The sequence below is a fragment of the Asterias rubens genome, chromosome 1 (genome assembly GCF_902459465.1).
Source record: "Asterias rubens chromosome 1, eAstRub1.3, whole genome shotgun sequence".
Classification (NCBI taxonomy): Eukaryota; Metazoa; Echinodermata; class Asteroidea; order Forcipulatida; family Asteriidae; genus Asterias; species Asterias rubens.
The window spans coordinates 33,044,765-33,072,006 of NC_047062.1; the positions used below are offsets into that span (position 1 = coordinate 33,044,765).

Below are 27,242 nucleotides of genomic sequence, written 5' to 3' on the forward strand. Positions count from 1 at the left end.
TATTACTCGTTACCAAGTAAAGTTTATGCTAATAATTGTTTTGAGTAATTACCAATCGTGTCCACTACCTTTAAGTAAAGTTGCTTGCAGCTATGGTCTCTAAATGGTTAAAGAATGACACTTTGATTATGTTGATCAGCGTCTTCCAGAACCCAGGTAGTAATGTTTAATCTTCATATACCAGTAGCTGAGGTCCCCTTTGAGATCATGACAGAGTGAGGAACGTTCATTATCCTTGCAGTAGAAGTAAGACATGACGAGGATGACAAGAACCGTGATGAGGAAGAAGAGCAACATAAGGAGACAAGTTGTGACCCAGTCATCTGTGGACCAATCAGATCAGAGAATAATATTGAATGGGAACTTAAAGCAATCGCACAACATCGGTAAACAGTATGGCCCACACTTGGTGTATCACAACTTATATATAAAATAACAAACCTGTGAAAATTTAGGCTCAATCGGTCATCAGAGTCGGGAGAAAATAACGGAAAAACCCACCCTTGTTTCCCCACATTTCGCCGTGTCATGCCATGTGTTTAAAACAAATCCGTTATTGTTTTAATGTTGTCTCAAAAAGTGAAGCATTTCATGGAATAATATTTCAAGGGAAGTCTTTCACTATTTCCCTTTGTAAACCCTGTAAGTTATTTGTAAATCTGTGAACTTTTAATTTTTGTTCTGTTCAGAAAGTATCCAATGGCTTTAAAGTTTCAATAGATTTAGCTTCAATATAAATCAAAAGGGAAACTGACTGGGTAAACTTTTAAAGAATTTTGAGTTGAACAAAGAAAAATCGACCAGAGTGGGACTTGAACCAGCCTCCAGATTAACAAACCTTACATTTACCAACTGAGCTACCAACCCTCGAATAAACAAATTGACAATAGGGAGGCCGCCAACATAGGGCTAGATAGCCCAGTTGAAATAGCGCCGACACGTTAATCTGGAGGCTGTTGGTAATTTTGATACAAGGGTTATAACATTGCTGCTATTTCACAAAACTCTTCCTAACTTAAGACTAATCTTAGGACTTAGGACGAGTCCCAACCCTGCACTGTAGCATGCAGACCTTAAGATTAATCCTAAGTTAAGACTTAAGACGAGTTACTCGTCCTAACTCGAGATATGACGAGTCCTAACTCTTTGTGAAATTGACCCCTGTTCTACTTCAGTGAAAAGAATAACAAGTATTTTTTATGAACTATATTACCTTGCTCTTGGGGAGGTGGTGCTGGTTCAAACTCAGTCTCTGCAGATTGTTCTGTTGGATTAACTGCTTCAGCTGATGAGGCGCTTGCAGGTTGCTGTGTTTCTGGTTTATGTCTGGGCAAGATATGAGAGATTAAAAGAAACAAAAGGAAGATTAAGAATTTGCAAACCAAACAAAAAGGAAACACTAGAAACACAGGGGTTAACCCTCTACTAATCTAAAATCTAGGTTCTTTTGTATGCACTTCCAATCCTATGGCTAACACATGGACATACAGCTTAATGTTTCATCCGAAGGAAACGGCAGTGATGGTAAATTATCTTGCTTCAGACACAAGTGCCACCTGGAGGCCACAAGTGCCACCAGGAGGATGTGAACCCACATGGACATGAAGCTTAATGTTTTGAACCAGCATCCAGATTAACAAACTGGCATTTAACAATTGAGCTACCAAGCTTAATGTATCATCCGAAGGACAAAGCAGTTATGGTAAGCTTGAGGATGTGGGGTAAGCTTGACTGGGGTAAACATTAAACAAATGTTTCACATTATTTAACAGCTCTAGATTTATTGAGTCAAATGCATAGTATTACCTTTGTCTGAGTTCATTAGTAGTCTCTTCTCCAGCCGCTAATACCTCAGCGCTGCCTTCCACTTCAGATTTATCAGCTGCTTTCGCTTTGAGATCTTTTTCTTCCACACCAAACTTTTCCATTGCATCTACAAAAAGGAGTATACAATGTCAGATTGATTACTAATCTTGAAGGTTCATGTCCTCAGGAGGATGCTGGACTCTGTTGTTGGGCTTAGCATGCTCCTGCATGCTGGATCGGAACATCTAGACTAAAATCACTGAGCTCCTACATGGCACTCGACTTGATGATGATGATTGATGTAGCACAATGGAGCATGTAGGCTGGAGCTGGAACTGAAACCTAAATTGAAACCCACTAGGAGGTGGTTGGGAGTGTGTGCTCAATGGGGTCGATTTCACAAAGATTTAGGACTAGTCCTAACTAAGAACTAGTCCTAGGAGATATTAAAAACTTAAGACTAGTCCTAAGTTAGGACAAGTAAGTCGTCCTAAGACGAGATAAGACTAGTCTTACCTCTTTGTGAAATCTACCCCTGAACTGAATCAGTTGGTGACAAGCACAGAGAACGAGAGTGGGAACCTAGAGGAGACTGGGGTGCGTTCCACTCCCGCAAATGAATCGCAACTGTTCGCGTAAACGTTGTTTATCTTTGGAACGATTGGTGCGCACTACGCGATATGGCGACGCCCTGAAATGAAGATGGCGACACCGTAAGAGTTTTTAAAAAACTTTTTGCTGTATGTATATCCTCTTCTGTACATCCTAACATCAACTAATGAAAATCTGCATTATAAACCACCGAATATACACTGTTATTATGTTTGTGACTAAAAAAATATGACTGTATGCTTGTCCTCCATTTTAAAAACCACTCGCCAACACCTCAGAAGTATGTTCGCGTAAAGTTGCCAACGTTCGCCAAAGGTCGCGGCGCACAACTTGTTCCACTGGAAATTGTTGACGAACGTGCGCAAACGTTGGCAACGTTTCCGCGAGTGGAACGTACCCCTGATGGTATAGGTGACCCAAGTCCAAGTAGGTGGGGATGTGATCTTGGATAGAAGATCCATAGTAGGTAAAAGTGGGAGCCAAATATCACTGACGTGGAAACCTATGTCTTGAGGAACTAACCTGTATACAGCTTCTTGCCCACATCTGCGTAGATCATGGTGAAAAGATCCAATGAGCCTACAGTGATGGGATGATCATCACCGTACAATTCTCTGTATGCTTTGGTTGCCTGAAAACAAAAATTAGAAATCAGTTTCAATGTAGAATTAGAGGGAGGTGTAACACGACAGAGGCCTTCTTCAAAACCATGGCTCCAGCCATGTCTAAATAATAATAACTTGTTCTGATATAGAGCATTTCCCACTAACGTCTCAATGTGCTTTACATTAGTGCACTGGCCATTTGGCCAATATCGTTCCTTTAATCTTTCTCAGCGCCCTAATATCCAGCCCTGAGATGCCATGGTGTTCAAGTGGCTTTTCCATATACAATATCACCCTCTACCCTCAGTGGCTTCACTTGGTAAAGGTACCCTTTCAACAGCAGGGAATCAAACAGGCAGATGGTGCCTATGCAAACCCAAGCCTAATGCATGAGTTCAATAGCAGCATGGGCAAACACACTTTATAATTCCAAGATCACAGACCTTAGACATGAATTAAAATGGGTACCTGTAACTATCTTAATAAGTTGTGAGTAATCCAAACTAATTTGTGAAGCATAACTTTTACTATTTATTACCAACCCATAAAACATTGCCTGAAATGCTATAGCTTTTAAGAGATGAGTAAAACAATTAGTTTTGATCTTGCAAACCTGATATTTGAAAATTGTGATGGGAGTGTTTCGCTATTGTCTTGTGACTCTATTGAATGATTGAACCTGGGTCATTATTTCATGTATTGTTGGGACACACAAAATGCAGATACCTGTCCATGACAATTAGCAATGCTCAGTTGGTTCTAGTGCTTTTACAAGCTTACTATCACTCAGAGAAAACAAGTTTAGATCTGGACACATTTGAAAACAAACAAATTACCTTGCCACAGTACTCAAGGGCTAGTTGTGGTCTGAAAAGGAAAAACAAAAAAAAGGTTTTACAAAAAGAAAACTCTTAAATTTAGGGCACAAAGTGAAGTCACATAGTAATTCAAAATAGAAGAGGTCAAAGTAAAAATCTCACAATCTAATAGTAATAATAATAATAGCAATAAGAAATGCTTATATAGCGAATTTCAGTACTGCAAGTACTCACAATGCGCTTTACAAAACAAACAAATAAACACATTTATACAATAGAAAGCAACAAATAAACTAAACAATACAATATTACAAAAAAGATTGAGTGAACCAGTGAGTTTTGAGATGGGATTTGAAGAGGTCCGGGTTTATCTGGGAACGGAGGGTAGCAGGAAGAGAGTTCCAAAGGGTGGGTGCGCTGAAAGCAAAGGCTCTTTTACAGTACGTTTTTGTTCTGTATGGGGGAACTTGAAGGAGAAGCTGTGAAGAGGATCTAAGTGACCTTGTCGGCGTGTGTGGCGTTATCAGTTCAGAAATGTAACGAGGGGAGAGACCATGGACAGCATTGAAAGTGAGGAGCAGGACTTTGTACTGTATGCGAGCATTGACAGGAACCCAATTGAGTTCTTGTAGAATGGGGGTAACAATGTTACAAGTTGATCAGCATTTACTCAATCAAATAGACCAAACCACTGTGGTTCACTCATATATCACTCTTAAATTGATTTCTATTCATTTGCCGCAACAGTCTAGAAAAGAATATGAATAAATCTTTGGAATGGGTTGTCTAATGAAACATTGTCTCTCGTTTAAACATGACCTCAGGTTCATACTTCCTAAGACAAACAATTCCAGGCAATCTCCAAGAGAACCCTTTCACATTTGAATGTTCACACATTTTCTTTGGAATCGTAAGACATTGATTGAAAAAGTACTTATGTGCTACCAATGTGGTCTTGCACTGCAACTGGTTGCCTTGAAGTTGTCTTCAAAGGTGGTCGCGTTTGACAAGACCCTAAGGTGATTCTTACTTGGATTCTTTGAGGCACAGTTTGGCTAAGTCTTCATACTCCTTAGCTTTAATGACTTCTGGTGAGTCAGGTCCTTCTGTCTTCAATCTCTCAACATCTTCTGATCCCTCATCTCCTTTCTCCTCTCGTTTGATTTCTGGATCATCAAAAGATAAAAAAACATCCACAAGACAATTTTCAAGACTCTTTGATAAATACCTCCAGAGGTGTGGGTATACGCTACAAATGGATTCATGTTTTTTAAATAAGGGAATAAAATAGTGCCGACAGGGTCTTTAACAGCAGTGTAAAACCTGCAAGGGTGTTGGCTGTGTAGTAAAGAACCGAGCCAAGGCACGCGACCTACTAACTTAAATGGAGCTGTGAAATTTGTGCATTCTGCGCGATCATCTGATAGTGCCCTCTTTTGACTCCAAGTCATTATGCCATGTTTATACACCCCTAGTCGTATTTACGTGGCACTCTTAAACATGGGGTGCAGTGGTTAAAACCATTGACTGTTTCAGTTGAAATGCCATTGGTTAATCAATGGCCAATGACAGAAAGAATTATTGGTTACGACAAGGCCTTGTCCTATCGGCCAATCAGAATGGATAAACTATCCAAGGTGCTTATGAATGGTTAATGAAACTGCTTGGCTTAAGAAAACTTGTATTGTTTCTTTAAGTTGTGAGGTTAATTTATTGATGCTTGTGAAGTTATCAGAAATCTTCTTACCAAGTTCCTTCTGCAGGTTGACGATGTCAATGAGAGCTGTCTCGTAGTACATCTTCTCCGCTTGTATAAAGTGAACGGCTTTCTCATCTAAGCATTCACACGTCAGTCAAGGAAGAGCTTTGCTACATTAGCAAAATACATAGAGCTAATTGCTATCCATTGCACAACGTGCAGTGCACTTGCATGCACGTCGCTTTGGGGGTAAAAACATGCACAAAAGGATGGTACATGTGTTTACACATGCATTGTGTACCATCGTTTGGTGTACATTTTGACCCCCAAGTGCGGACCGGAGACACACGTGTATGCATGGCTTCTCTCCACCCAGGAGTACAAATGGGCACCGATGAGAGAGCTTGGGAGTAACCTGCGATGGACTGGCATCCGGTCCAGGGGGATAGAAATATTTTCAGTCATTTGATGCCAAGGAAACCGGATATAAATACTGGCCTGATATTGGCTCGGGACAGACTTTAATTTTACTTAAACCATCTCAGCTTACTGGGGAGTATACAGCCTGTGTTGCCAAATATGTCGTGCACCAAACTAAGAACCATCTCTCACAGGTGCCCATTTACTCCTGGGTGAAGCGATTATAGTTTAGTGTCTTGCTCAAGGACACATTTTAAACCTCTTCAAAACTCTTTTCAAAAGGATACATTCATTCTTCTCAAAGTAGATATTGGAAATCTGTGTAGATAAAAAGAAGAAAATAGAATTATCTGTTGCAAATAATTTACCAACCAAAAGGAATGGTGGTTTAAATGCAAAAGATAGTTAATGGCCTGAGGTTTCAACTCTAGCAGAGTCTTTCTCGAACACTGATGTACATTGATGTTCCGAATGCTTCCTTGTTGGATTGTTCTGAATGTTGATCAAGCAAAGAAAGCCAGTGTACAGGCAGGCTCAAAAACAGTCACAGTGGCACTTGTCATTGATGTTCTTGTGGCGTGTCATGGGCGAATTTTTTCCCGTTTTTGCTTATGCAAATCGCCTGACACCCAAGGCCGGAAGGCCACTTCAAGGTGTGGGCTACAACTATTTTTTCCAGAGGCCATTGCCACCTACTCCTAGGGCTGAAACAGGGTTACCCCTTTTACAGTCCATACGAATGTAGGCTTGGGTATCATCAATTCGAAGTCTGGCCAGTAGAGCAGAAAGCACTACCTCCCCAATTTTATGTAGCAAGTGTCACGACCGGGATTTGAACCCACACCCTGCTGATCAAACACCAGTGCTTGAATCCAGTGCTCTGAACCGCTCGGCCATGACACTGCCACAGTTGATAAGAGCACCAGACTCAAACCAGACTCAAACTCTGGTGTTTCTGTTCAGCAGAGTGTGTGTTTCGAGTCCCAGTTGTGACACTTGTGTCCTTAAGCAAGACACTTGACTTTTAAAGCTGTGTCCTTTGTATGGGACGTAAAGTAATTGGTCACTTGTGTTGTGTAACACACATAAAAGAACCAAGTACACTTAACATAAAGAGAAGGGGTTTCGCCCTGGGGTTTCTGGTCTGATCGGCAGCATATTGTGGCAGCACATGTTTACCTGGGGCTCTACAGTCATTCACAGAAAAGTACATGTAGTACAAAGTGCTTTTCTGGAAAAAATATTTAGATCATTAGTTTTGTTGTATTTGTTTCGTACCTCATGAAGACATAGTGGAAGATCTGTGAATGCTTCACTCTCTGTAAGACCCGTTATAGCTGCAAGGAAGCTCTGAAGAGCCTCATCTACCTTGTCGTCTTCCTCTCGGAGCTTCAAACCTTTCTTGTATAAAGAGACTCTCTGAAGTTTCTTCAGGTTCTGTGGACTGTCATCTGTTGGATCTTCTTGAGCTGTGGAGAGTTGAGAATTTTTGTTTAAATGTATTTTAATGCAAGTTCACCACAAACAAGGCTAAAAGCCACTCTTTGTAAGGGGCTACAAGAAGAACAACTTTTAAATGCGAAAAAAAAGTAATAGTTACAATGTACGATCAATGTACAGAATTGGATTTTAGAGAAGAAATTTCACTAGCCAGCCATGTATCGTGGCAGGCTAGACTAACAATAACATCACATTACATTTTATCCGAAAGAAATGTGGTTGAACACATTTTTTAAAAGAAAAATAATATTGAATTTAGAATTTCGTTTTGTAACATGAGTAAAAAATTTAACAGGACGAGAGCTGAGAAATAAATTACACTTGAAGACTGAGTTGTTCCTACCAGGGATGAGAATTGCCGAATGTGAAAATTTATAAACATGGCTTTTGGGCCTCAATTCCCCTTATTTAGACCTGGAACATCACCATTCACGAAGTATAAGGAACCTGTGAATTAACAGAAATACAAAGTTTGGTTTGGATACAATGTGGACTATTTCTCCCTTTGGTGACTGTTTTACCCCTTTCAAGAAAATTTGAAGACACAAGGTCAAGGAGGTATAGAAAAAAAAACAATTTCAGGAAAACTCCAAACCAAATGCATTTTACACTCTTTAGTTATTTACCTGAAGGCTCCTTTGCTTCATCCTGCTCTACAGTTGGATCTTGTTCTGCTTCATTTTTGCTTTCCGCATTTGCATCCTTTCCTTCAGTGACATTCTGCTCCTCCTCATAACCTTCTAAGAAGCTTTCATCTTTGGCTCCATCTTGAGACGTTTCACCCAACTCTTCTACATCCTTAGCATCTTCAAGCTGTGCATCATTAGCCACACCCATTTCAGCATCCTCAGCTTCTCCCAACTCAGTAGATTCAGGTTTAAAAGTTTCAATATCCTCATCTTCTTCCATTTCTGTATATTCAGCCACGCCCGTTTCTGTATACTCATCCCCGCCTATTTCTGCATATTCAGCCCCACCCGTTTCTGCTTCTTCAGCCTCTCCTACTTCCGTGTATTCAAACCCATCCATTTCTTCAACACCGTCCTTTTCAGCATCCTCAGTCCCTCCTACATCTGTATACCCAGCCATGACCATCTCATCCTCCCCTAAATCATTCAGGGAAGGCACCTCAGATGAATCTTCAAGATTCTCTGCCGCGATGTGACTTAAATCTTCCACAGGTTTCTCTTCATAGGGGTCGCTTGTTGGTTCTTTATCTGCCATTTCCATGTCTACTAGATTACTTTCTTCAGCCTGGTCATCCAAGATAAATCCACCAGTAACATCTGAAGCTGTGTTTGAGTTGTTGATGTTGACCTTTTCAAATGAGTCTTCTTCGTCAATCACAATGTCATTGTCATCTTGGGAGGGTTTTGAAGACGCAGCAGGGTATGATGATGACGTTGTTGAAAGACTGAACATGTTATCACCTCCGGCTCCAAGGTCTGCAGCTTCATCGGGTTCAGGATCCATGTCTTAGGACTATAAAGAAATTGATAAATACTTGTCATTTTGTCACTTCAGAACTCCTTGCACTAAAAAGCTTGCAAAGCAATAGTCTAAAATAATTGCAACTACAGCACATAGTTTAAGTGTCCTTCTAGCCACCCGGTATGTGGACCTCCAGTGGAGGGCCATAATGAATGACCATGAGCAGTAGCTAGTACTAAGTAGAATAGAAAGCACTCCCAGGGATAATTGCTTTTTGATTACAAAGGAGTTGATGGTTCTTCAAAATGTTTGATGTTTGAATTAAAGTATTAGGGGGCCTATGATGGGAATTCTTCAAAACTGTCTCAATGGTAGTCTGAAATAAAGCATGATAAATTTGTTGTGCTGTGTAAAAAAAAGCTTCCGAACTTGACAACCATGCAATCTCAACTAACTAACTAATGCTAAAAAATCTAATTCTAATGCTACATTGCAAGACTTAAAATTGAAATATTTGCAGAAAGATAAAAAGCCTCTGCCTACTATAAAGATTAACCTCCCCCTCCAGTAAACACATTCTCTAAAAAGTCAAATTTACTACCTTAAATTACGGATTTGGCGCGTTGTAACCAAAATACCGATGCTCAGCTTTCTGATATTGACTGGACAAATTATAACTCAGGAGGGCGCTGTGTATTCACGCGTAGCGCGCGTGAACTACACGTGAAAATAACCTGATGTTTATCTAGAAACGAGTAGATCAGTACGTGTACGTTCTCAGTATGCTAATCCAGTGCACTTTACTAATAGCACTCATCAGCAAGCATTCAGGTAAGGGCAGTTAAATTCGTTTTGCTTCTTTGATCTAAAAAATTTAAGATTACAGTTAAATTAATTAAGTTAAACAGTAACTGTACGAAGAATCTGAAGAAGAAAGAGGTAGAAATTGTGGGCGTGCATGAATATTATAATTATAGTGTTGTATTGAATGATAGCTCGTTTTGTAATGCAATTCTGTAGTGTAAGGGGGGGGGGGGGGTGTTGAGTACGAGTAGTGCACAGAGTCAGCTAGCCATTCCTGTCCTTGCTCATAATTAGCTCCACTTGTGTGGCCAAGAATAGCTGAATCAGCTATCCTTGGCCACACAAGTGGGGCTAGCTCATAATATAAATGGTTAGGCCTTCTCTGTAGTCTTACCCTTATGCTTTGTATTTAACGGCTACACTTTCTTGCCCAAATTCTACTCGTATCCTAGACCTAGTGGGTAGTGTAGAACTATGAGATGACTGAGTTCTACACTAGGATAGGAGTAGAATATGACTCTTTTATGAGGCTTCGTTCCGCTATCGTATCGTCTCCCGTAACAGGAGCGTGAGACGATAGCGGAGCGAAACCTCATAGTTCTAGGACTAGGAGTACCCAAATTCGAAACTTTCTTTGAGCTCTCTGTGGTGGGTGTTTGCAATCCTTCATCCATCTAATCCATTTAATCTGTCCATCGAGGTGTGTAGTTCTCGATCTCCAGATCACATTATAAAAATGTACGTAGTCTGTTGTAGGAGGCTAGGCCTCCCTGCTGAACAGCAAACTTAATCTTCACTTGCATTTACAATGAAGCATCTCTGTCTTTGCTTCCAGGGCAGTTTCTAACAATAACATACTGGTACTGTAGTCTGGTTACTAGGTAGTAAGCCTAAAATATTGCTTCTTCATGGAGCTTTGTCAAAAAGTAGTTCAAGTTGTACTGATGTGTTAGTTATAAGTTGTGATTAGTCTATAATAACATAGTCCCAAGAACATGTCACGTTAAATGTAATTTTTGTACACGATTTTTTGGCGAATTTTCAAATCATCACATCTGGACAAATTCAACATTTAGTAAGCCCTGTTATGTGTCATAGTAATTCCACAAATGTAAGGAATAAAATGAGGTATGTTGGAGTAGTATAGGACTTTTTTAAATGGGAGAACATTGCAATCAAACTACCACGCATTTTGCGACCTTTGAAAACGTAGCGTTTAAGACATGTATTGAAGGTGGGCTGTAAGTAATGGTGACAGTGATGAGACCGATGTTAAAAGCGGAGCCATTAACAGCTCAACAAGGTGGGCTAGGGACTACATATCGGTCTTTGATCGTTTACTTTGTAATGATCATCACAAGGACTGAACCTCAACCTATCTAGTATCTGTCTGCTGTTTCATCATCAGTGTTTGTCCAACATACAAATAATCATTGTAAGGAACACGCGTATGCCAGCCGCAGTACGGAACAATGAGGATCCGGCAAAAACTCCAAATTCATCTCATCTCTGTCTTAGACACAACTAGACTGACTTCAGGGCCCAATTTCATTGAGCTGCCTAAGCAGAAAACATTGCTTAAAACATTTCCGCTGAGAAATAACATGATACCAGTCACAAATTATATGTATGTGACAAAACAGTTAGGCAGGTAACCTTAATTCTTGTAAGCAGAATTGTGTTGTGCTTAGCGTCTTTTTGAGCTTAAGCAGCTCTATGAAATTGGACCCGGGGTTGGTCAACCACACCCTTCTCCCCCAAACCTATCAAATAGTTTGATGTTCCTAATCCTTTGTGCAAATCATTTGTATTCTCTATACCAATCCCTTCCAGAACTCCATAATTGATTGAAAAGAACCGAGTCACACTGGTAAAATCATTTACATCTTAATATATGGAGGTCATAGAGGTCATGACCTCTGTTGCTAATGGCCTCTGTTGCTCCTGGTCTTGGCCTTGGTGCCCCTTCAAAGTGCCCAAAGTGCTCAAAGCACTTCGTGGTGTAATAGATGTTAAATTTGCATCGGGGATAAAGAATATTAATTTTGGTTTTTACCCATACACCGATGTGTGTTAGCACTTCGTGGTGCTTTTTATTCATGGGGAAAGACTGGTTGATGAATTTTCATGACAAAGAGCAATGGTTAGTTAAATTCAAATGAGGGTGAACACTGACAAAGTTTGATTGGCTCATCTCATTGAATTTGTTTATCAATACTGGTAGTAGTCGTTTACTTTGGCACACCCAAGCCAAAAGTTTGACTCCAAACTGTCTTCCAAGACCCAATAATGAAAAGAATAAAAGTGATGCAAGACCTACTACAAATTCTAGAAGAAAATATATTTTAAAAACCTCATTACAAAAAAAGTCTGTGGAGTATCAGAACATTTTGTTGCAAGAGGCGTATAAGTATTCAAAAAATCAATTGAGTCAAGTGACATTTACCATTTGTTGTCCCAGAAAAAAACATAGAAAGGTCTCCCATCTAACTACTGACCACAGTCAATGGTGCTCAACTTGGCAGTTTCACACCTAGCTCTTCCATTCAGCTAGTTTATCTCTGATTGGTAAATATAGAAACACATTAAATTTTGGATTCTGTCAAGTATCTACATAGTACTTAAAACAAAAACCTGATACATTTTCACCTTAATTTTTCTAAGAAGTGTATAATAAATAATACATTGTCATAACATTGTATTGACCCCCCCCCCCCCACTTCACAATAATAAAGAAAATCTACTTAAACAATAAAAACACAAATAAAATGTACATAGAATGCTAAACACAATTGAGCATCTACATTTATGTAACAACATTCACAGTTCCCTTAAAAACGTGAACAAAATTTAATAAATTTTTCACAGTGTTCAGAGTGGGATTTGAACCTGTAACCTTTGGATCTGCATGCCGACGCTCAACCAACTGAGCTACTTTTTCCTACTTTGTTATCAATTGTTTGTTAACTTGATAACCTACTAGCCCCTTTTCAGTATTTCTGGAATAAAAAACATACAAGCCAATTAATTTCAATGTTTTCTTTTACCGACATTAGTACTTTTACTTCTCCTCGATAATGTCCGTAAGTCAGGATATGTATAATGCCATGGAAAAAAAATGGTCGTACTATATGCTTTTTATTATACAGATCTAACCAAATGCGGTTTGCCAAATGAATGCATATGCTATGGAAAAGTTAATGACAAGAATTATTTTCTACAAAATTAATAATTAGTGCAAGCCATTAGTTAAATTTGATTATTTTTCATAATTGAAATTGTACAGAGCACTTTAAAACATGGTGTACTTACACTGTGTGTCCGTAGCCTTGTGGTCTTAAGAGCCTTGTTGTCTAAGGTAGTGACGCACTACAGCATTTCTTATTCACAGTCAATTACTCTCCACTCTCTACCTCTCCGATATTAATGCAATCAAAGATTCTAGTTTCCTCAACCCAATGAAAACTCCAGTCAAAAAATCACAATTAGCATAATGTACATTTAGTTACATTTCACCTACAGTCTGCCAGCACCCAGTGTTATTGTCCACAATAATTTCCATGTACGCATTAAGCTAGACATGCTAAAGTCTTTGCGGAGATAAGCCGAGTGTTGTCCTGTACTTGAAGTTCCTGCGTACATTTTTCAAATGTCATTATGTCTGTTAACTATTTTGGTCTGTGAGGCAGACCACTGCATTCCAAACCTGATTCAATTACATAGTGTGTGTTTCTAGACACGGCAGAATTCAATATTGAATTTTCTCAGAACTTGTGGTCATTATTGTTTGTGTTTTGAAGGGTTCTGAAGGAAAATGAAGGGACACTGTGAATTCTGTCATTTCCAATCCCGGAGGTGGGAGTGGGGGTGGACTATGTGGATTGGGTTTTTAAGTCCCTAACTGACTTCGTGGGTTTCCCTGGAACAATTCTCTGGGGTTTTGGTACCACAGTTGAAACTTAAATTTTGTCAATGTTGTCTTCTCACCTTGTATAGATGCCGAACAGGCTTCGACAAGAATTATCATAGATGTAGAAATAAAAAACTAAAAGTGTCATAATATTAGGTCCACCATATTTCACATTAGCTTATTGTAAACCTACAGTTAATAATTTTCACTTCATTTTAATATCTTGGGAATATAAGACTTCAACGATAACATTATGTTTACTGTGGTTTATTATTGTGCACCTGTGCTTATCTATAACTGTATTCAGTTATACCTGTGTTTCGCTGTAAAGAAAATGCAACTCCTTCAGACAACACTGCAATACAGACATGATAAATGAATAATTACTGTTGATATAACCTTTATAGACCTAACAAAACCACAGGTCATTGGTTTGTGGCCATTTGATTGGTTCACTGTGGGGGTGTGTTAAAGGCGTGTACCGGCAAGTGATTTGCATTTATGCTGGCATTAAGCACAGAGCTCACTGTGCATACATGCACACTTACACGTACACACAAATAGAATCTCACTGAACGCTCATGCTGTAAAACCAGCTACTAATTCCTGCTTTTATATACTCGTATGTGCTACAACAGGAAAGGTTTATGGACGGGAAGTGTCAGCTGCAGGTATGTTATTTGAGCTTGGAAAATCTGCAGTGTCTAACTTATACAGTATACTGATATGATCTTGGTTGATTTGTTCAAACTATTTATTTCTTTATTGAGTTTCTACTGTGAGATTTTTGCTCATGATAACAGAAAAGGAAAGTTGTTTAAAAATTGACTTTTCATTGGCAGTTTGAAATTAATGAGTTATTGTGTTTACAAACGTTTTCTTGCTGAAAAATATTGAATTTACTGAGCTGGATTCAAGTATGATATGCTACAAGAAAAACATAAAATCTTTGAGTATTGTGCATGTTACTACCTTTTAATGACAGTTAAACGACAGGGAAAGCTTGTTTTCTAAGAAGAAGATTGTCATTTTGAGTTAAATAAATTCATCTTGGTGCTGATGTAAATCAGATTAGATTAGATTAGATTAGATTTATTTATTTGTCCACGTTAAAAACATAGAAACTTGACATCCACTGGCCAAATACAATAATACACAAACAATATAAAAACAACAAAAATTACAAAATAAGTTAAGTTAGAAATACAAAGCAACAACTGACCAAAAAAAATAATTAAAAAAATCTTACTAAATTGTATGAAAAAGTAATAAAAAAAACCATTGACATTGACAATAGTGTGACCATACCTCCCTTCAACACAAGGACTACAAACAAAACATTGTAAACATATCCGGTAAAATGAACCATGAGGTTGGAGTTGACTTCTTTGATCTCCTAAGCTACATGTTAAATTTGGATGTAAATATGAACCGCATTATCTTAATCTTTGATGACCTCTATAATAGTGCGCATTGCAAACAAACATACTACCAGCAGAATATCAACAATCACATTATAGGTTTCAGAACCGGATTGATTGAAATGGATTGCAACACAAGATACCATGTCTTCAACGCTCAAGTAGCTTCGCCCACAGGTTGCAGTAGACTACCATGACTACATGTGTTAGACCTTGATGTATAATTGTAATTCCTATAAACGTTCATAGGGATGGTTTTAGTTTGTATTTGAGCACTCTCAACCCTTATAATGCTGTGACCATGGCCTGCATGTAGAGGCCACTAACTACTAAACTGCACAATCACTGTGACTTGCACCATGAGTGGACAGTCATGAGAAACTGCAAGACTTGCAGAAATATGCAATGAAATAAGACCCATGAATTTATAAACCAGCTTGTTGTACTCTTGAAGATATAAGATGCCACAGTTTATACTCAGCGAAAAACCCTGTCAAACAAAAACGGAAACTGTTTAGGTAGAGCAGATTATGATACAACAGCTCTGTGGGTAAAGGACAAAAGGTATTTCCGAAACCAGGGCTACAGTTTGGTCTCTAACCTTTTTTTTATGCTCTGTCACCACTTGTAAAATGACACTTTCAGCAGGGGGTTCAGAGAGGCTGATGGGGGACCATAGTAGAGCCAGAGCCAGAGTAAAACCAGGGTTTCTTAAAGGCCAATTCAATTATTGTGTCTACTGAGTATAAAGAGATACAATGTACACTGTTTACCAATGGAGGGTCACTGAACACTAAAGAAACAAATCCTGTCCCTAGTATGTAAACAACAACCTCAACTCCTGCTCCCCATGGTCCTACCCCAACTGAGTGGCCCAACTGGGTGAATATTGTGGGTTTAAAAAGTGGGCGTGTGCAGTGATTGCATCATTCCAATTGTAAACATAAACAGCTGCTGGGTCAAACTGTTTGTTGTTGTTGTTTCCCTGACAAGGCTTTATTGCTAATCAATGACCTTGACCCATTGAAATGATTGTAAAATATTGCTCTCTTTTTTTTCTCTATAAAGGTCTGGATTGTTGTTTTGGATAACAATTTTGGAGGTTTTAGATAAAATGGAAAACTGAAAGGTGGATGAGTTTATGAAAAGTAAGTATTTTTTAAACACATTTAGAAACTAAACATGTTATGTTGTGTTTATGTTTGTTGATGCTTTGGTTGTTTTGGGATTGCCTTTTCGAGGGAAATGTTTTTCCTTTCAGTTTCCTTGTACTTATTTTATTTATTTTAAATATTTGTTTTAAAAGGATGTCGAAAGTAAAGCTACTAAGCATAGTGAATTCCTTTTAGATAATTTATGTTTATTTCTTTTACAAACAATCAATCGGAAGATTGATGAAGCAATATGTTACAGATACAGAAGATGGATGACATTTTTCATCATCATTATTTCCAGTTTATTTATGGAGAGGTATGGTCCTTGAACTTCCCTCTTGAAGGGGTGCAACAATTTCTCTCAGGAAAGGGGGCGCCTCGATGAGGAAAATGTAAAGGGTTCCACAGCTAAAGCACAGGGCAATTGCCGGGGGTGTCGTAGGTAAATTTGAGGCTGGGAGGTAGTCGCATTATGCATACAAACAGTTTGATTCTCACAGCTTCATTAAAAACCAAAGACTGGTCCTTTCTTTATAATACTGAATTCATTACAACCTCCATGCACCTACATGGTTTGATCAGTGCCTCCTGCACAATAACAGACACTACTTAATATACAATTTATTTCCCATGGGGTCCTTACTAGGATTATTGAAGATGGGGCAGGATGATGGGACGGCTTGATAGCGCATTTACAATGTCGCATAATTACTAAGACGGAAGTGTTAGGCATCAAGCTACGTAATCCGTGCTTGGTGACTGTGTAAGGTTCATCCTCTAGCTATAGATGTAAGACTGGGTCATGAATACATCAATGGTATAATTAATCTCAATTAGCGCTATACTGGTTCTTAATTAAAATTTGCGTTTGAGATTTAAAGGGTCTCGTTTTCTATCACCTGAGTGTTTTCCAAAATTCATTTTTCTTTTGATGTATTACCACGGATATAAGATCAGTGTACATGACTCTGCAGGTTTCCTTCTTCGGACGATGAATTTGCATTTATAGCTCAATAAGCTTCAGGCTTGAGACTTCACGGAGGCAACAAGGGCGATTGCCTCCATGCCCCTTGGTCATTGCCCCGGTGCCCTTCAATTGAAATTTACAATTTCCTCATACCAAGGAGAAAATGCCTTGGTGCCCTTTCCCTTTCATAAATGAAGCATACAGGCCTGAAGCTTGATTTGCTACATGCCCATAAAGCTATTAGTTGATGTGAAATATACCATGACCTCACATTCCCCTGAAAGCAAAAACAGGCTTCTATAAGCCCCACTCAAATAGCAGCCTCTAGCTGTAAGAGAATCATACATTGTAACTGCTCTTAGAGCATCGATTTGATCATGTATGCAGGCTATTCTTTCCAAGCTCAGTGGATTCCATTAGACTACAGCATGTAGTATGTCACCTCTTTTGTAATTTGACATCCCAACCCCTCCCTCCAGTGAAATGGTATGGCTGAGTTGGCCATAGCTATTTGTCCAGCTCAGAACCCAAACATGTATTGAGTTACAGATCATCAGACTGCATAGGTTAATGGCATTGAACCAATCCTGTCTTCAACATAGGTTTGGGATACTGTGCAGTATTCAACGGTTGCTGTACATTGGCAAAGATCAAAACATAGACTTGATCAAACCAACACAGAGCGTGGTCTATCCACACTGACTATTATTAGATGGGGTAAATTATCAACTCGTAGACTTGACTATGTCTGACCTTTGTACATGTTTTTATTCAGCATCAACAGACTCACTGATGACTATCGTGTAATGATTAACTGTATTTTAATACTTGATAACATTGAACTTGCACATTGCAAATTTATTCTGGCATTATTTTTAGCATATTTTGTAACAGATTATTGCTCAAACTACAGACAAATTAATCTCAAGTATTACTCTGTGTGTTGTGTATGCAAGGAAAATGGTGGCAATATTAAATGACATTTTCTACAACAAACAACGATATAAAACTGGGCTCATGTCTGTAGAGACAGCAAGGTTGAGGTTCAGTCATTCTTTTATTTCTTTTAATGATTTAATTCTTTCCCTCTTGGCATCAAATGCATTGATTTGAAACACTCAGTTATCAGTCTTGTATTTAATTCTTCCAAAGAAAAGAAATCACATTTTAAAGAGTGTATCTTGCACTACCTCACAGTAACAAATTAATGAGACCTTTTAAACTTTCCAAATTCTTTATAATTTTTGTTAAAACCTTGAATATTCCTTTTTTGGTTGGCGGTAACACCATGTGTATATCTACTTATTACATTGATACCTCACCATGCAATGCCTCAAATCCCATATTCAATCATTGTTTGATTGAAATAAAGCACTATATTAAAGACAAATTTATTTCCTTTTACAGAATCTCTAAGGGTTCTCCAACTCCACAGTCACCATGCTGAAGGCTCAAGCATCTCTAGCCTTGTGCTTGAGGCGTCTACCAAGCCGTACTTCAATCCAATCTATCAGTCGTGTAACTTCTACCTCAAACTCACTGAGTCACCATTATGTCTCATTGAGAACCTCAGCGAGTCATCATGGCGGTAGTAACAACTCAGTCAGTGACTCGACCTCGTCGGGTGCAAGTCACTCCTACTCAACTCTCGCTCCGGAGAAACTGGATCCAAACAGAGTGCCAATTAATAAAGTCATGGTGGCCAACAGAGGTGAGGAATTAATGCAATTACTGTCTACTTGTGTGTAGTGTTGTCATTTAGTCTTTGAGAACAAGTTTCTAGGGTCAAAATTTCGGGCCAAACTTTCACATTTTGTGATTGGCTTGTGGATGAACAAATATGTGATAAATCATAAGTTCTCAAATGAGTCCTCAAATGGGAAGAGTGTTGTCTGGTTCAACAGTGTTCAATGCCAAATTTGTTAAAACCCAAAGAAAAGAGTCTCTAACACTGATTGTTGTTTTGATTGACCAGGTGAGATTGCTATCCGAGTATTCCGAGCATGTACTGAGCTTGGTATCAGGACAGTAGCTATATACTCCCATCAAGATAAAGGCAATATGCATCGAGGGAAGGCTGATGAAGCTTATCTAGTAGGAGCTGGACTGCCACCCGTACAAGCATACCTAGATATACCAGATATTATCCGCATTGCAAGGGTGAGAAGATTATTGAATATGCATGAACTGGATTTCAATATTCATCAATAAGCTTATCTAGTAGGAGCTGGACTGCCACCAGTACAAAGCATACCTAGATATACCTGATATTATCCGCATTGCAAGGGTGAGAAGATTATGAATATGCATGAACTGGATTTCAATATTCATCAATAAGCTTTTTCTAGTACAACCTCATTTCCTTGTCTTCTCTCCATTAAGTTCTAATCGATACTTGACTTATTTGTTAAAGTTTTTTTTGTCGTTGTGCTGTTTATTTTTGTGTACTTTTGAAACATGTTTCTTAATACCCTTTGCAGGAGAATGATGTAGAGGCCATTCATCCTGGTTATGGGTTCCTATCCGAGAGGGCAGACTTTGCTCAAGCCGTTGTAGATGCTGGTTTAAGATTCATTGGACCTTCTCCTGAGGTAGTACACAAGATGGGAGACAAGGTTGAGGCAAGAGCAATCGCTATTGCTGCAGGTGGGTGATTGGTAATTGTGGCATCTTATATATCGCTCATATCATATCCCTCACACAGTGCCTTTAATTTATACCATGTAATGGTGTACAAGGTGCTGTGGCGCAATATGCTGCCCATCAAACTAGGAACACCGGGGGCAAACCCCTTCTCTTTTTGATAAGTGCACTGTTTTTTTAACCTGCATTACACATGTTACACAACACAAGGGACCAACGACTTTATGTCCCTTCCGAAGGATGAAGCATCATGGTTAAGTGTCTTGCTTAAGGACGTTGGTAATATTTTTAGTCAGGTGTCTTGACTTGGACTTGAACCCTCATTCTTCTGATCAGGAACACCAGAGCTTGAGTCCGATGCTCTTTACTGCTAGGCCATGACACGCGACAGTAGTGTATAGAAGGGCACCAGCTCATCAAGTATTATTTATTATTATATATTTCTGGTAATGAAACCAAGGATGCCTTATAAGTGAACTTAATCACTGTAGCTTGCAAGCCTGAGGAAACCGTTAAGCAAGGGTAATTACCATGTAAACCATAGGATTATTCAAATGAGTTATTGTCAATAGGTGTATTCATAATACATTTTCTGCAGTTTGTCATTATATTTCTTCTTATTTCATTTCCCTAGGTGTACCTGTAGTTCCAGGCACGGATGGCCCTGTACATAGCAAGGAAGATGTGAGGCAATTTGTAGAGAAGTTTGGTCTCCCTATCATGTTGAAGGCTGCGTATGGTGGTGGGGGTCGAGGAATGAGAGTAGTGCGTAACATGGAGGTAAGATAAGGACTAGTACCTAGACTCCTCTTGTACACAGTCTTTCCTATGAGTTTCAAAGATTGGAGTGACACAAAGTATTAAATCTGTTTAGTCAGTGTGTGGTTCTGAGCGGGTGGTCGGGTTGGGATAGTTGCATCTTTCCTAGCCTTCAACCTCTAGGACCCCGATTCAAATCACGCCAGTGGATCAGGTTTTCAGTCTCTACCTTAATACTCTATGGGTTTTCAAAACCCAAACAGTTTCTGTTGAGAATTTTACATTTTCAGGTTGTGTACGATTGATATTTGTTAATTTTGCTTGATTTATTACGTAGGATGTAGAAGAAGATTTCCAGCGTGCATCATCTGAAGCCAAAGCAGCATTCGGTGATGGCTCAATGTTCATTGAGAGATTCATTGAAAGACCAAGACATATTGAAGTGCAGATACTGGGTGAGTTCTTATCTCATAATAAAACCTAAAAGAGTCCTATTCACACTAATCCTGCCCGTGGATAACGGATGGCTTTCATACTATTATTACTTTACCTCTGGTCTGCCCCCGGTACGGCAAAGCCAAATGGGCATACCTGGGGATAAATGGTTTTCCCCAGTTTAGGTTTTCATCTAAAACTGAGATTTCTTCAAGAGGGTTAGTTATATCCTGAGAAATGCCTATTGGGAGTTTGCCAGGGTAGGCAACTTAGGTTGGAAAAGGTGATCCAAAATGTTTTTAAATTTCCTGGGGAAAAAAAGTATTTTGTCATTTGCTAGTCATTCAACAACCAATACAAATCAAAGATGGAGGAGTACTCCAACCTGAGGATTGTGTTGTCAAAGTAGAAACTTATTTAATTTAGTTTGATATCTTGTCTTCAAGGTGATAAGTATGGGAATGTGATTCATCTGTTTGAGCGCGATTGTTCCGTCCAACGTCGTCATCAGAAACTGATAGAAATAGCTCCTGCACCTCTATTGGATGCAGAGTTAAGAGATCGCATCACATCAGATGCCGTTAAGCTGGCTAACTATGTTGGCTATGAGAATGCAGGGACTGTGGAGTTCTTAGTGGATCAAAATGCTGAGCATTATTTCATTGAGGTCAATGCTCGATTGCAAGTTGAACATACTGTGACAGAGGAAGTAACAGGGTGAGTTTATTACATTAAATTGTGCAAAGAATGTATAAAGGCCTGATGTTTCAACCCTAGCAGAGTCTTTCTCAAAGGCTAAAATGTGTCTGTAAAATATTTTGTCACTGTCAAGGATTCAATTTTTTTTTTCTAAGCCTATACAAGCCTTTTAAGACTTGGGAAAAGTTTCTTTATTTTATTATATTTTCTTTTAAAGATGACAGCTTTTGATATTAAGACCAATACCTCTGAATGTATTATAACAAGTATGCTGAGCAATTTTGAAGTTTATTTGCTTCAGACTATTACTAATTAAAGGCAGTGGACACTATTGGTAATTACTCAAAATATTTATTAGCATAAAACCTTTCTTGGGGACGAGTAATGGGGAGAGGTTGATAGTATAAAACATTGACAGAACGGCTCCCTCTGAAGTGCCATAGTTTTCGAGAAAGAAGTAATTTTCCACGCATTTGATTTCGAGACCTCAAGTTTAGAACTTGAGGTCTCGAAATACAACTTCGTGTGACAAGGGTGTTTTTTCTTTCATTATTATCTCGCAAGATCGATGACCGATTGAGCTCAAATTTTCACAGGTTTTTTATTTTATGCTTATGTTGATATACAACAACTGTAACGGCTAGTCTTTAACAGTTACCAAGAGTGTCCACTGCCTTTAACATGAATTCCCTTGAGTTATTTACTAGGATCCTTCCTAACTCTAACAAAATTCAACACCATTCCACCCAAACTGGTGGTACGCCTGATCCAATGAAAATCATAATCAGTTTATTAGTGCGGTCCTCAGTCCCACACTATTCAGTTACTCAACACCCAAACTGTTGGACTCTGATGACGGTGGTATGCTTGATCCCATGTAAAGCATTTATTAGTTAACTAGTGCAGTCCTCATTCTAACAGACTCAAACAAAACATTTGGATTTTGAAGGGTTTAATTTTGATTTGTTCTCCTCCAGAATTGACTTGGTTCAATCTCAGATCAAGATTGCTGAGGGAAGCTCCCTCCCTAGCCTTGGCTTAGCTCAAGATGATGTCAAGATACAATGCAGTGCCATGCAATGTAGGATTACAACAGAAGATCCGGCTAAGAACTTCCAACCAGATATGGGGAGAATAGAGGTTAGTGCTATATCACCAGTATTATATTCTGATACTCTTCCTTCCTTAAAGTTTTTTTTTAAGGCTGATGTTTGTTTTCCTCTCTTTTCCCCCAAACTAAGAAAGTTTATTACTAAAGAGTTGAAGCTTTGCCTGGTTTAAGAAGTACATAAGCTTGTGTGCGATAACCATGTGGGTATAATGTCTCTGTTTGTATTATTTATAGGTGTTCCGTAGTGGTGAAGGTATGGGGATCCGTATAGACAGTGCCTCCGCATTCGCTGGTGCCTGGGTGTCGCCCCATTACGACTCTCTGCTAGTCAAGATTATTGCCAGCGCTAGAGATCATCAGAGTGCTGTTGCTAAGATGCTTAGGGCACTCGCTGAGATCCGTGTTAGGGGTGTCAAAGTAAGTACATGTAGAGGTTACTTTCAACTAGGGAGGGGAGTTGCATGAAAATTACTTGAAAGTTTAAGCATTCACTAATTGTAATTGATGCTGTGTTGAAAGTTAGTACAGGTGTCAATTCGATTCATTTCATAAGAAGGGTGGAATGAATGTGCAGAACAAAGTTTGTCAGACGAGACGAGAGAGTAATTCATGCTTTAGATAAAGTCTTCAACTGGGTAGTAGTCGGACAATTCAAGTCTTAAGCTTATTATTTATCGATAATGTTTTTAACTACCTACTTGAAGAATATAAATTGTCACAGAATTCTGTTATTATATACTTCGTTAAAAAAGTCGTTTACATGCTTAGCACCAATTATGTTTAGCTAGGTGTGCAAGTGAGAAATGATTAATAATGTGAAGTACGTACATCATAATCAAAAAGTCTTTGCTGACTTATGGATTTCACTTAGCTTGGATTTGTCAGTGACTGTAAATGTAAATTAGATTGTTACCAATTCTTGTTTAAGTACAACCCATGAACTGGGTCCTGTACTAATTAAGAGGTAGATGATTGTTGGAGCATTTTGAACAAGACACTTTATTAAGAATAACTCTCTCATAATTCTTTTTCTCCAGACAAACATACCCTTCTTACAGAATGTCTTGACTCACGATCAATTCATCATTGGTAAGGTCGACACATACTTCATTGATGACAACCCAGCTCTGACTACACACTTTAAGCGCAGTCAGAACAGAGCCCAGAAACTCTTACGTTACTTTGGTAATACCTTGATTAATGGACCGTCTACACCGCTGGCTACAGGATTGAGACCAACGTCAGTGGAGGCACCTATTCCTAGTACACCATTTGGTAGGTCCAGACATTTCATCCTCAAGCAATGACTTGGTTAGATAATCTTTCCATAAAGGGAACTCGGCAAACTCCCACAGGGGTTTATAAACACCAAGCTGTCTCATACAAACATTGGTTTAACGACTATGATTATGCTTTTAAATAACGATTCAATCAATGATAGAAATAAAGAGCTTCAAGATAGAACTTCATGTCTTCTTTTGATTCGGACTTGAATAAGATTATAAACAATCCAAAAAATCTCCCAAACAATGCGATAAATCTACTCTCAGTAGTAGAATATATAGCAAGACAGTTCTCTAAGGAACAAACTCTACCTGGCAAGTAGATACACACGTGGTGTTACCACAAACCAATAATGTATTGAATAAGATTCTTAAATTCTCGTCTTGGTTTTACAAAGTGCTGGTTGTAGCTTTCATTCAAAATAGCTAGAAACATTTAACCTTGATTCCTGTTAATAAATAGGAGTGGCTCCCCCACTTGGATTTAGAGACGTCCTCATCAAGCAAGGACCTGAAGCTTTTGCTAAGGCAATAAGAGAACACAAAGGACTATTGCTGACTGATACAACATTTAGAGATGCTCACCAGTCCCTTCTTGCTACAAGAGTTCGGACATTTGACCTCAAGAACATATCTCCGTTTGTTTCTCACAACTTCAATAACTTGTGCAGCGTTGAGAATTGGGGAGGTAAGCGCTATGGGTTAGTTTAATACTAATTATAAAACAAGCATATATAAAGCAAATTATTCAGAGGCAGTAGTTCCAGAGAGGACACAATGTAATTGAACAGGATCCTTCAGATGAAAAAAATGGGTATGACTTGAGTTTACGTTTGAATTGATGAATAGAGTTGCAAGTACAAATGTTGAAGGGTAGCAAGTTCCAGCATCTGGGTCCAGCACACTTGTGCCAGCATACACGGTAGTTCAACTCTTTGGAAATGGTACCAAGAGTAGGAGGGTTAACTCTATAAAACTAAGACCCAATCTTTTTGTGTTCTTGTTATCCTGTAGGTGCTACATTTGATGTTGCTATGCGGTTTCTTCATGAATGTCCATGGGAGAGATTAGAAACTCTACGTAAGCTCATCCCCAACATACCATTCCAGATGCTGTTACGAGGTGCTAATGCTGTCGGATATACAAGCTATCCGGATAACGTCGTATTCAAGTATGATACCCCTCCCTGTTGTGTTTACAAGAGACTAGCAGTGCTAGTCTAACTTCCATTAGGTCATAGGTCATGTGCATGTAGAGTGACGCCATTGTGAATTGTATTTTAGATACGAATAAATGGAAGAGTCAACACCCCCTTAATGTGTTCTGGTAATCTTTGGAAATCTCTAGAGGATTTTAGGGGAGTTACCTCTGTATGTTTAGATGATCTTTAATTTATTCAATTCGATTCAATTAAATTCACTTTATTTCCAAACCAATCAATCAACCCCATCAAGAGAACTCTGCAAACTCCCACAAGGGGATATAAATGCCAAGCAACAGCCAATCTCTCTCATACAAACACTGGTTTAAAACGTCTATGATTATGAGTTGCACAAATCAAGAAATTGTGATTCAGTACTTAGACGACCCCTCTTTATTCTAGTCAATGTGAAGTCGGCAGTTAGCTTGGCAGGATTGAACCCACGACCTTGTGATGAAATATTGAATAAAATTGATTCGTTTGTTTTCAATTTGTCAGATTCTGTGAGTTGGCCCAGAAGTCCGGCATGGATATCTTCCGTGTCTTTGACTGTCTGAACTATCTTCCGAACATGATTCTTGGTATTGAGGCAGCGGGAGCCTCAGGAGGTGTGGTTGAAGCTTCTATGAGCTACAGTGGAGATGTTTCTGATCCAAGTAAAACCAAGTATACTATGGAGTATTATATGAAACTAGCTGATGAGTTAGTGAAGGCTGGCACACACATCTTGTGCATCAAGGTAATACTTTGTTTTTCTTTAGAAATCTCGGTTGGTCTTGGTTCTTGAGCATCATTGCTTTGTTCTTCAGATTAGACATTTAGCTGCAGGTCCTGTGTACAAGGATTGGTAGTGCATGTAAAAGAACCCAGAACACTTATCATGGAAGAGTAGGGGCTAGCCCTGGTGTTTTCTGGTTCACATAGCAAGCACCCTTGATTACAGGTTTCCTCAGGCTTGCAAGCTAAAGTGGTCCTTCTTAGTCTCATCACCAGGAATATATAATAACAATGATAGAAAGAAAAACAGCTTGGAAGGAAAGTTATCGTTCCTTGGGCCGACCAAAAATGCGCTAGGTGGGCCAAGACAACATCTTAACATTGTTAGGTTGTGATACCACCAAACTCCAAGCAGCAGCACTGGAAAGTCAGACTGTGATTGGAGCTGTACCAGTGACTCAAGGGGGTACAATCTGAGGAGGAGACCACGGGCAAATGCTTAGGTCTACTAGAAAGAGAGAGAGATATAAGATTGAGATGTCTTACTCATGAAATCTATGTGTTTTTATTAATAACAGGACATGGCTGGTCTGTTGCGCCCTCGTGCAGCTTCAATGCTCGTTGGAGCTTTACGTAATAAATATCCCGATATGCCGATCCACATCCACACTCATGATACCTCAGGTGGAGGTGTGGCTTCTTTGTTAGCTGCTGCTCATGCTGGTGCTGATGCTGTGGATGTTGCAGTGGATACTATGTCTGGGATGACATCACAGCCGAGTATGGGAGCTGTTGTTGCAGCGCTGGAAGGCACTGAATTGGATACAGGTGACTCAGAAACAAGATCTGTTTTTTTGTCCCAAAGGATTTCATTGTATTTCATTTGAAGACATTTATTTCCATTCCAACAGATAATCAAAATAGGAATAACAAAGAACAGTTTTGAGGAGAATTGGAAATGGGGGCATAACCAGAAAAGCCAAAGCTTGTGGTAGGCACGCCCAGACAAACAAACAAAAACACAATGGACTAACATGAACAATAATAATTGGTGCCTTTGCATACCTCTAAGATAGGTTTTCTATTCACTTAAAGGGGAGGTATACGTTTGATAATCACTCTCAAAAATAGGGGCAATAAACAAAAATTTGTAACAGCAGCTTTCGATAGTATAAAGTACTTTGAGAAAAATTCAACTTTGTATGTTTGCATATATTTTATAAACTATTTGAATACTTGATTGTCCC

The 27,242-nt window shown here is 38.9% G+C and overlaps 2 protein-coding genes across 4 annotated transcripts in view; one reads left to right on the top strand and one right to left on the bottom strand.

Annotated features, from left to right (window-relative positions):
• LOC117295147 (titin homolog) lies at positions 1 to 13,323 on the bottom strand. Of its 2 annotated transcripts, none has more exons than XM_033777715.1 (11): positions 13,008 to 13,323; positions 8,087 to 8,942; positions 7,239 to 7,429; positions 6,248 to 6,278; positions 5,589 to 5,675; positions 4,872 to 5,007; positions 3,860 to 3,890; positions 2,941 to 3,049; positions 1,807 to 1,933; positions 1,214 to 1,326; positions 1 to 323 (listed from the first exon to the last, which is right to left on the bottom strand). In XM_033777715.1, the coding sequence occupies exons 2-11, from the start codon at positions 8,931 to 8,933 to the stop codon at positions 136 to 138; spliced, it is 1,860 nt and encodes a 619-aa protein (XP_033633606.1). In that variant the 5' UTR covers positions 8,934 to 8,942; positions 13,008 to 13,323; the 3' UTR covers positions 1 to 135. The 2 variants fall into 2 exon arrangements, with proteins under 2 accessions (XP_033633606.1, XP_033633613.1); XM_033777722.1 differs by lacking the exon at positions 13,008 to 13,323 and adding an exon at positions 9,493 to 9,552.
• Positions 9,659 to 27,242, top strand: part of LOC117295129 (pyruvate carboxylase, mitochondrial-like) — a 24,176-nt gene continuing 6,592 nt past the window's right edge. The window contains exons 1-15 of one of the 2 annotated variants that reach the window (XM_033777703.1): positions 9,659 to 9,722; positions 16,095 to 16,174; positions 18,555 to 18,858; positions 19,123 to 19,307; positions 19,628 to 19,793; positions 20,425 to 20,570; positions 20,887 to 21,004; positions 21,431 to 21,701; positions 22,661 to 22,823; positions 23,029 to 23,211; positions 23,832 to 24,069; positions 24,541 to 24,765; positions 25,092 to 25,248; positions 25,777 to 26,017; positions 26,574 to 26,823. In XM_033777703.1, the coding sequence (XP_033633594.1) occupies positions 18,588 to 18,858; positions 19,123 to 19,307; positions 19,628 to 19,793; positions 20,425 to 20,570; positions 20,887 to 21,004; positions 21,431 to 21,701; positions 22,661 to 22,823; positions 23,029 to 23,211; positions 23,832 to 24,069; positions 24,541 to 24,765; positions 25,092 to 25,248; positions 25,777 to 26,017; positions 26,574 to 26,823 (2,614 nt within the window). In that variant the 5' untranslated portion in view covers positions 9,659 to 9,722; positions 16,095 to 16,174; positions 18,555 to 18,587. Of the gene's footprint in view, positions 9,723 to 14,132; positions 14,277 to 16,094; positions 16,175 to 18,554; positions 18,859 to 19,122; positions 19,308 to 19,627; positions 19,794 to 20,424; positions 20,571 to 20,886; positions 21,005 to 21,430; positions 21,702 to 22,660; positions 22,824 to 23,028; positions 23,212 to 23,831; positions 24,070 to 24,540; positions 24,766 to 25,091; positions 25,249 to 25,776; positions 26,018 to 26,573; positions 26,824 to 27,242 lie in introns of those variants that run through there. The other variant, XM_033777697.1, reaches the window with a different exon arrangement.

What these genes read in the sequence shown, in the direction of transcription:
- LOC117295147 (XM_033777715.1), bottom strand. Translation starts at nt 8,933, where the DNA reads ATGGATCCTGAACCCGATGAAGCTGCAGACCTTGGAGCCGGAGGTGAT. An exon ending in TGAAGCAAAGGAGCCTTCAG is followed by an intron (nt 7,430 to 8,086) that starts GTAAATAACTAA and finishes AACTCTCCACAG; the next exon opens with CTCAAGAAGATCCAACAGAT. An exon ending in ACCACCTCCCCAAGAGCAAG is followed by an intron (nt 324 to 1,213) that starts GTAATATAGTTC and finishes ATTGGTCCACAG; the next exon opens with ATGACTGGGTCACAACTTGT.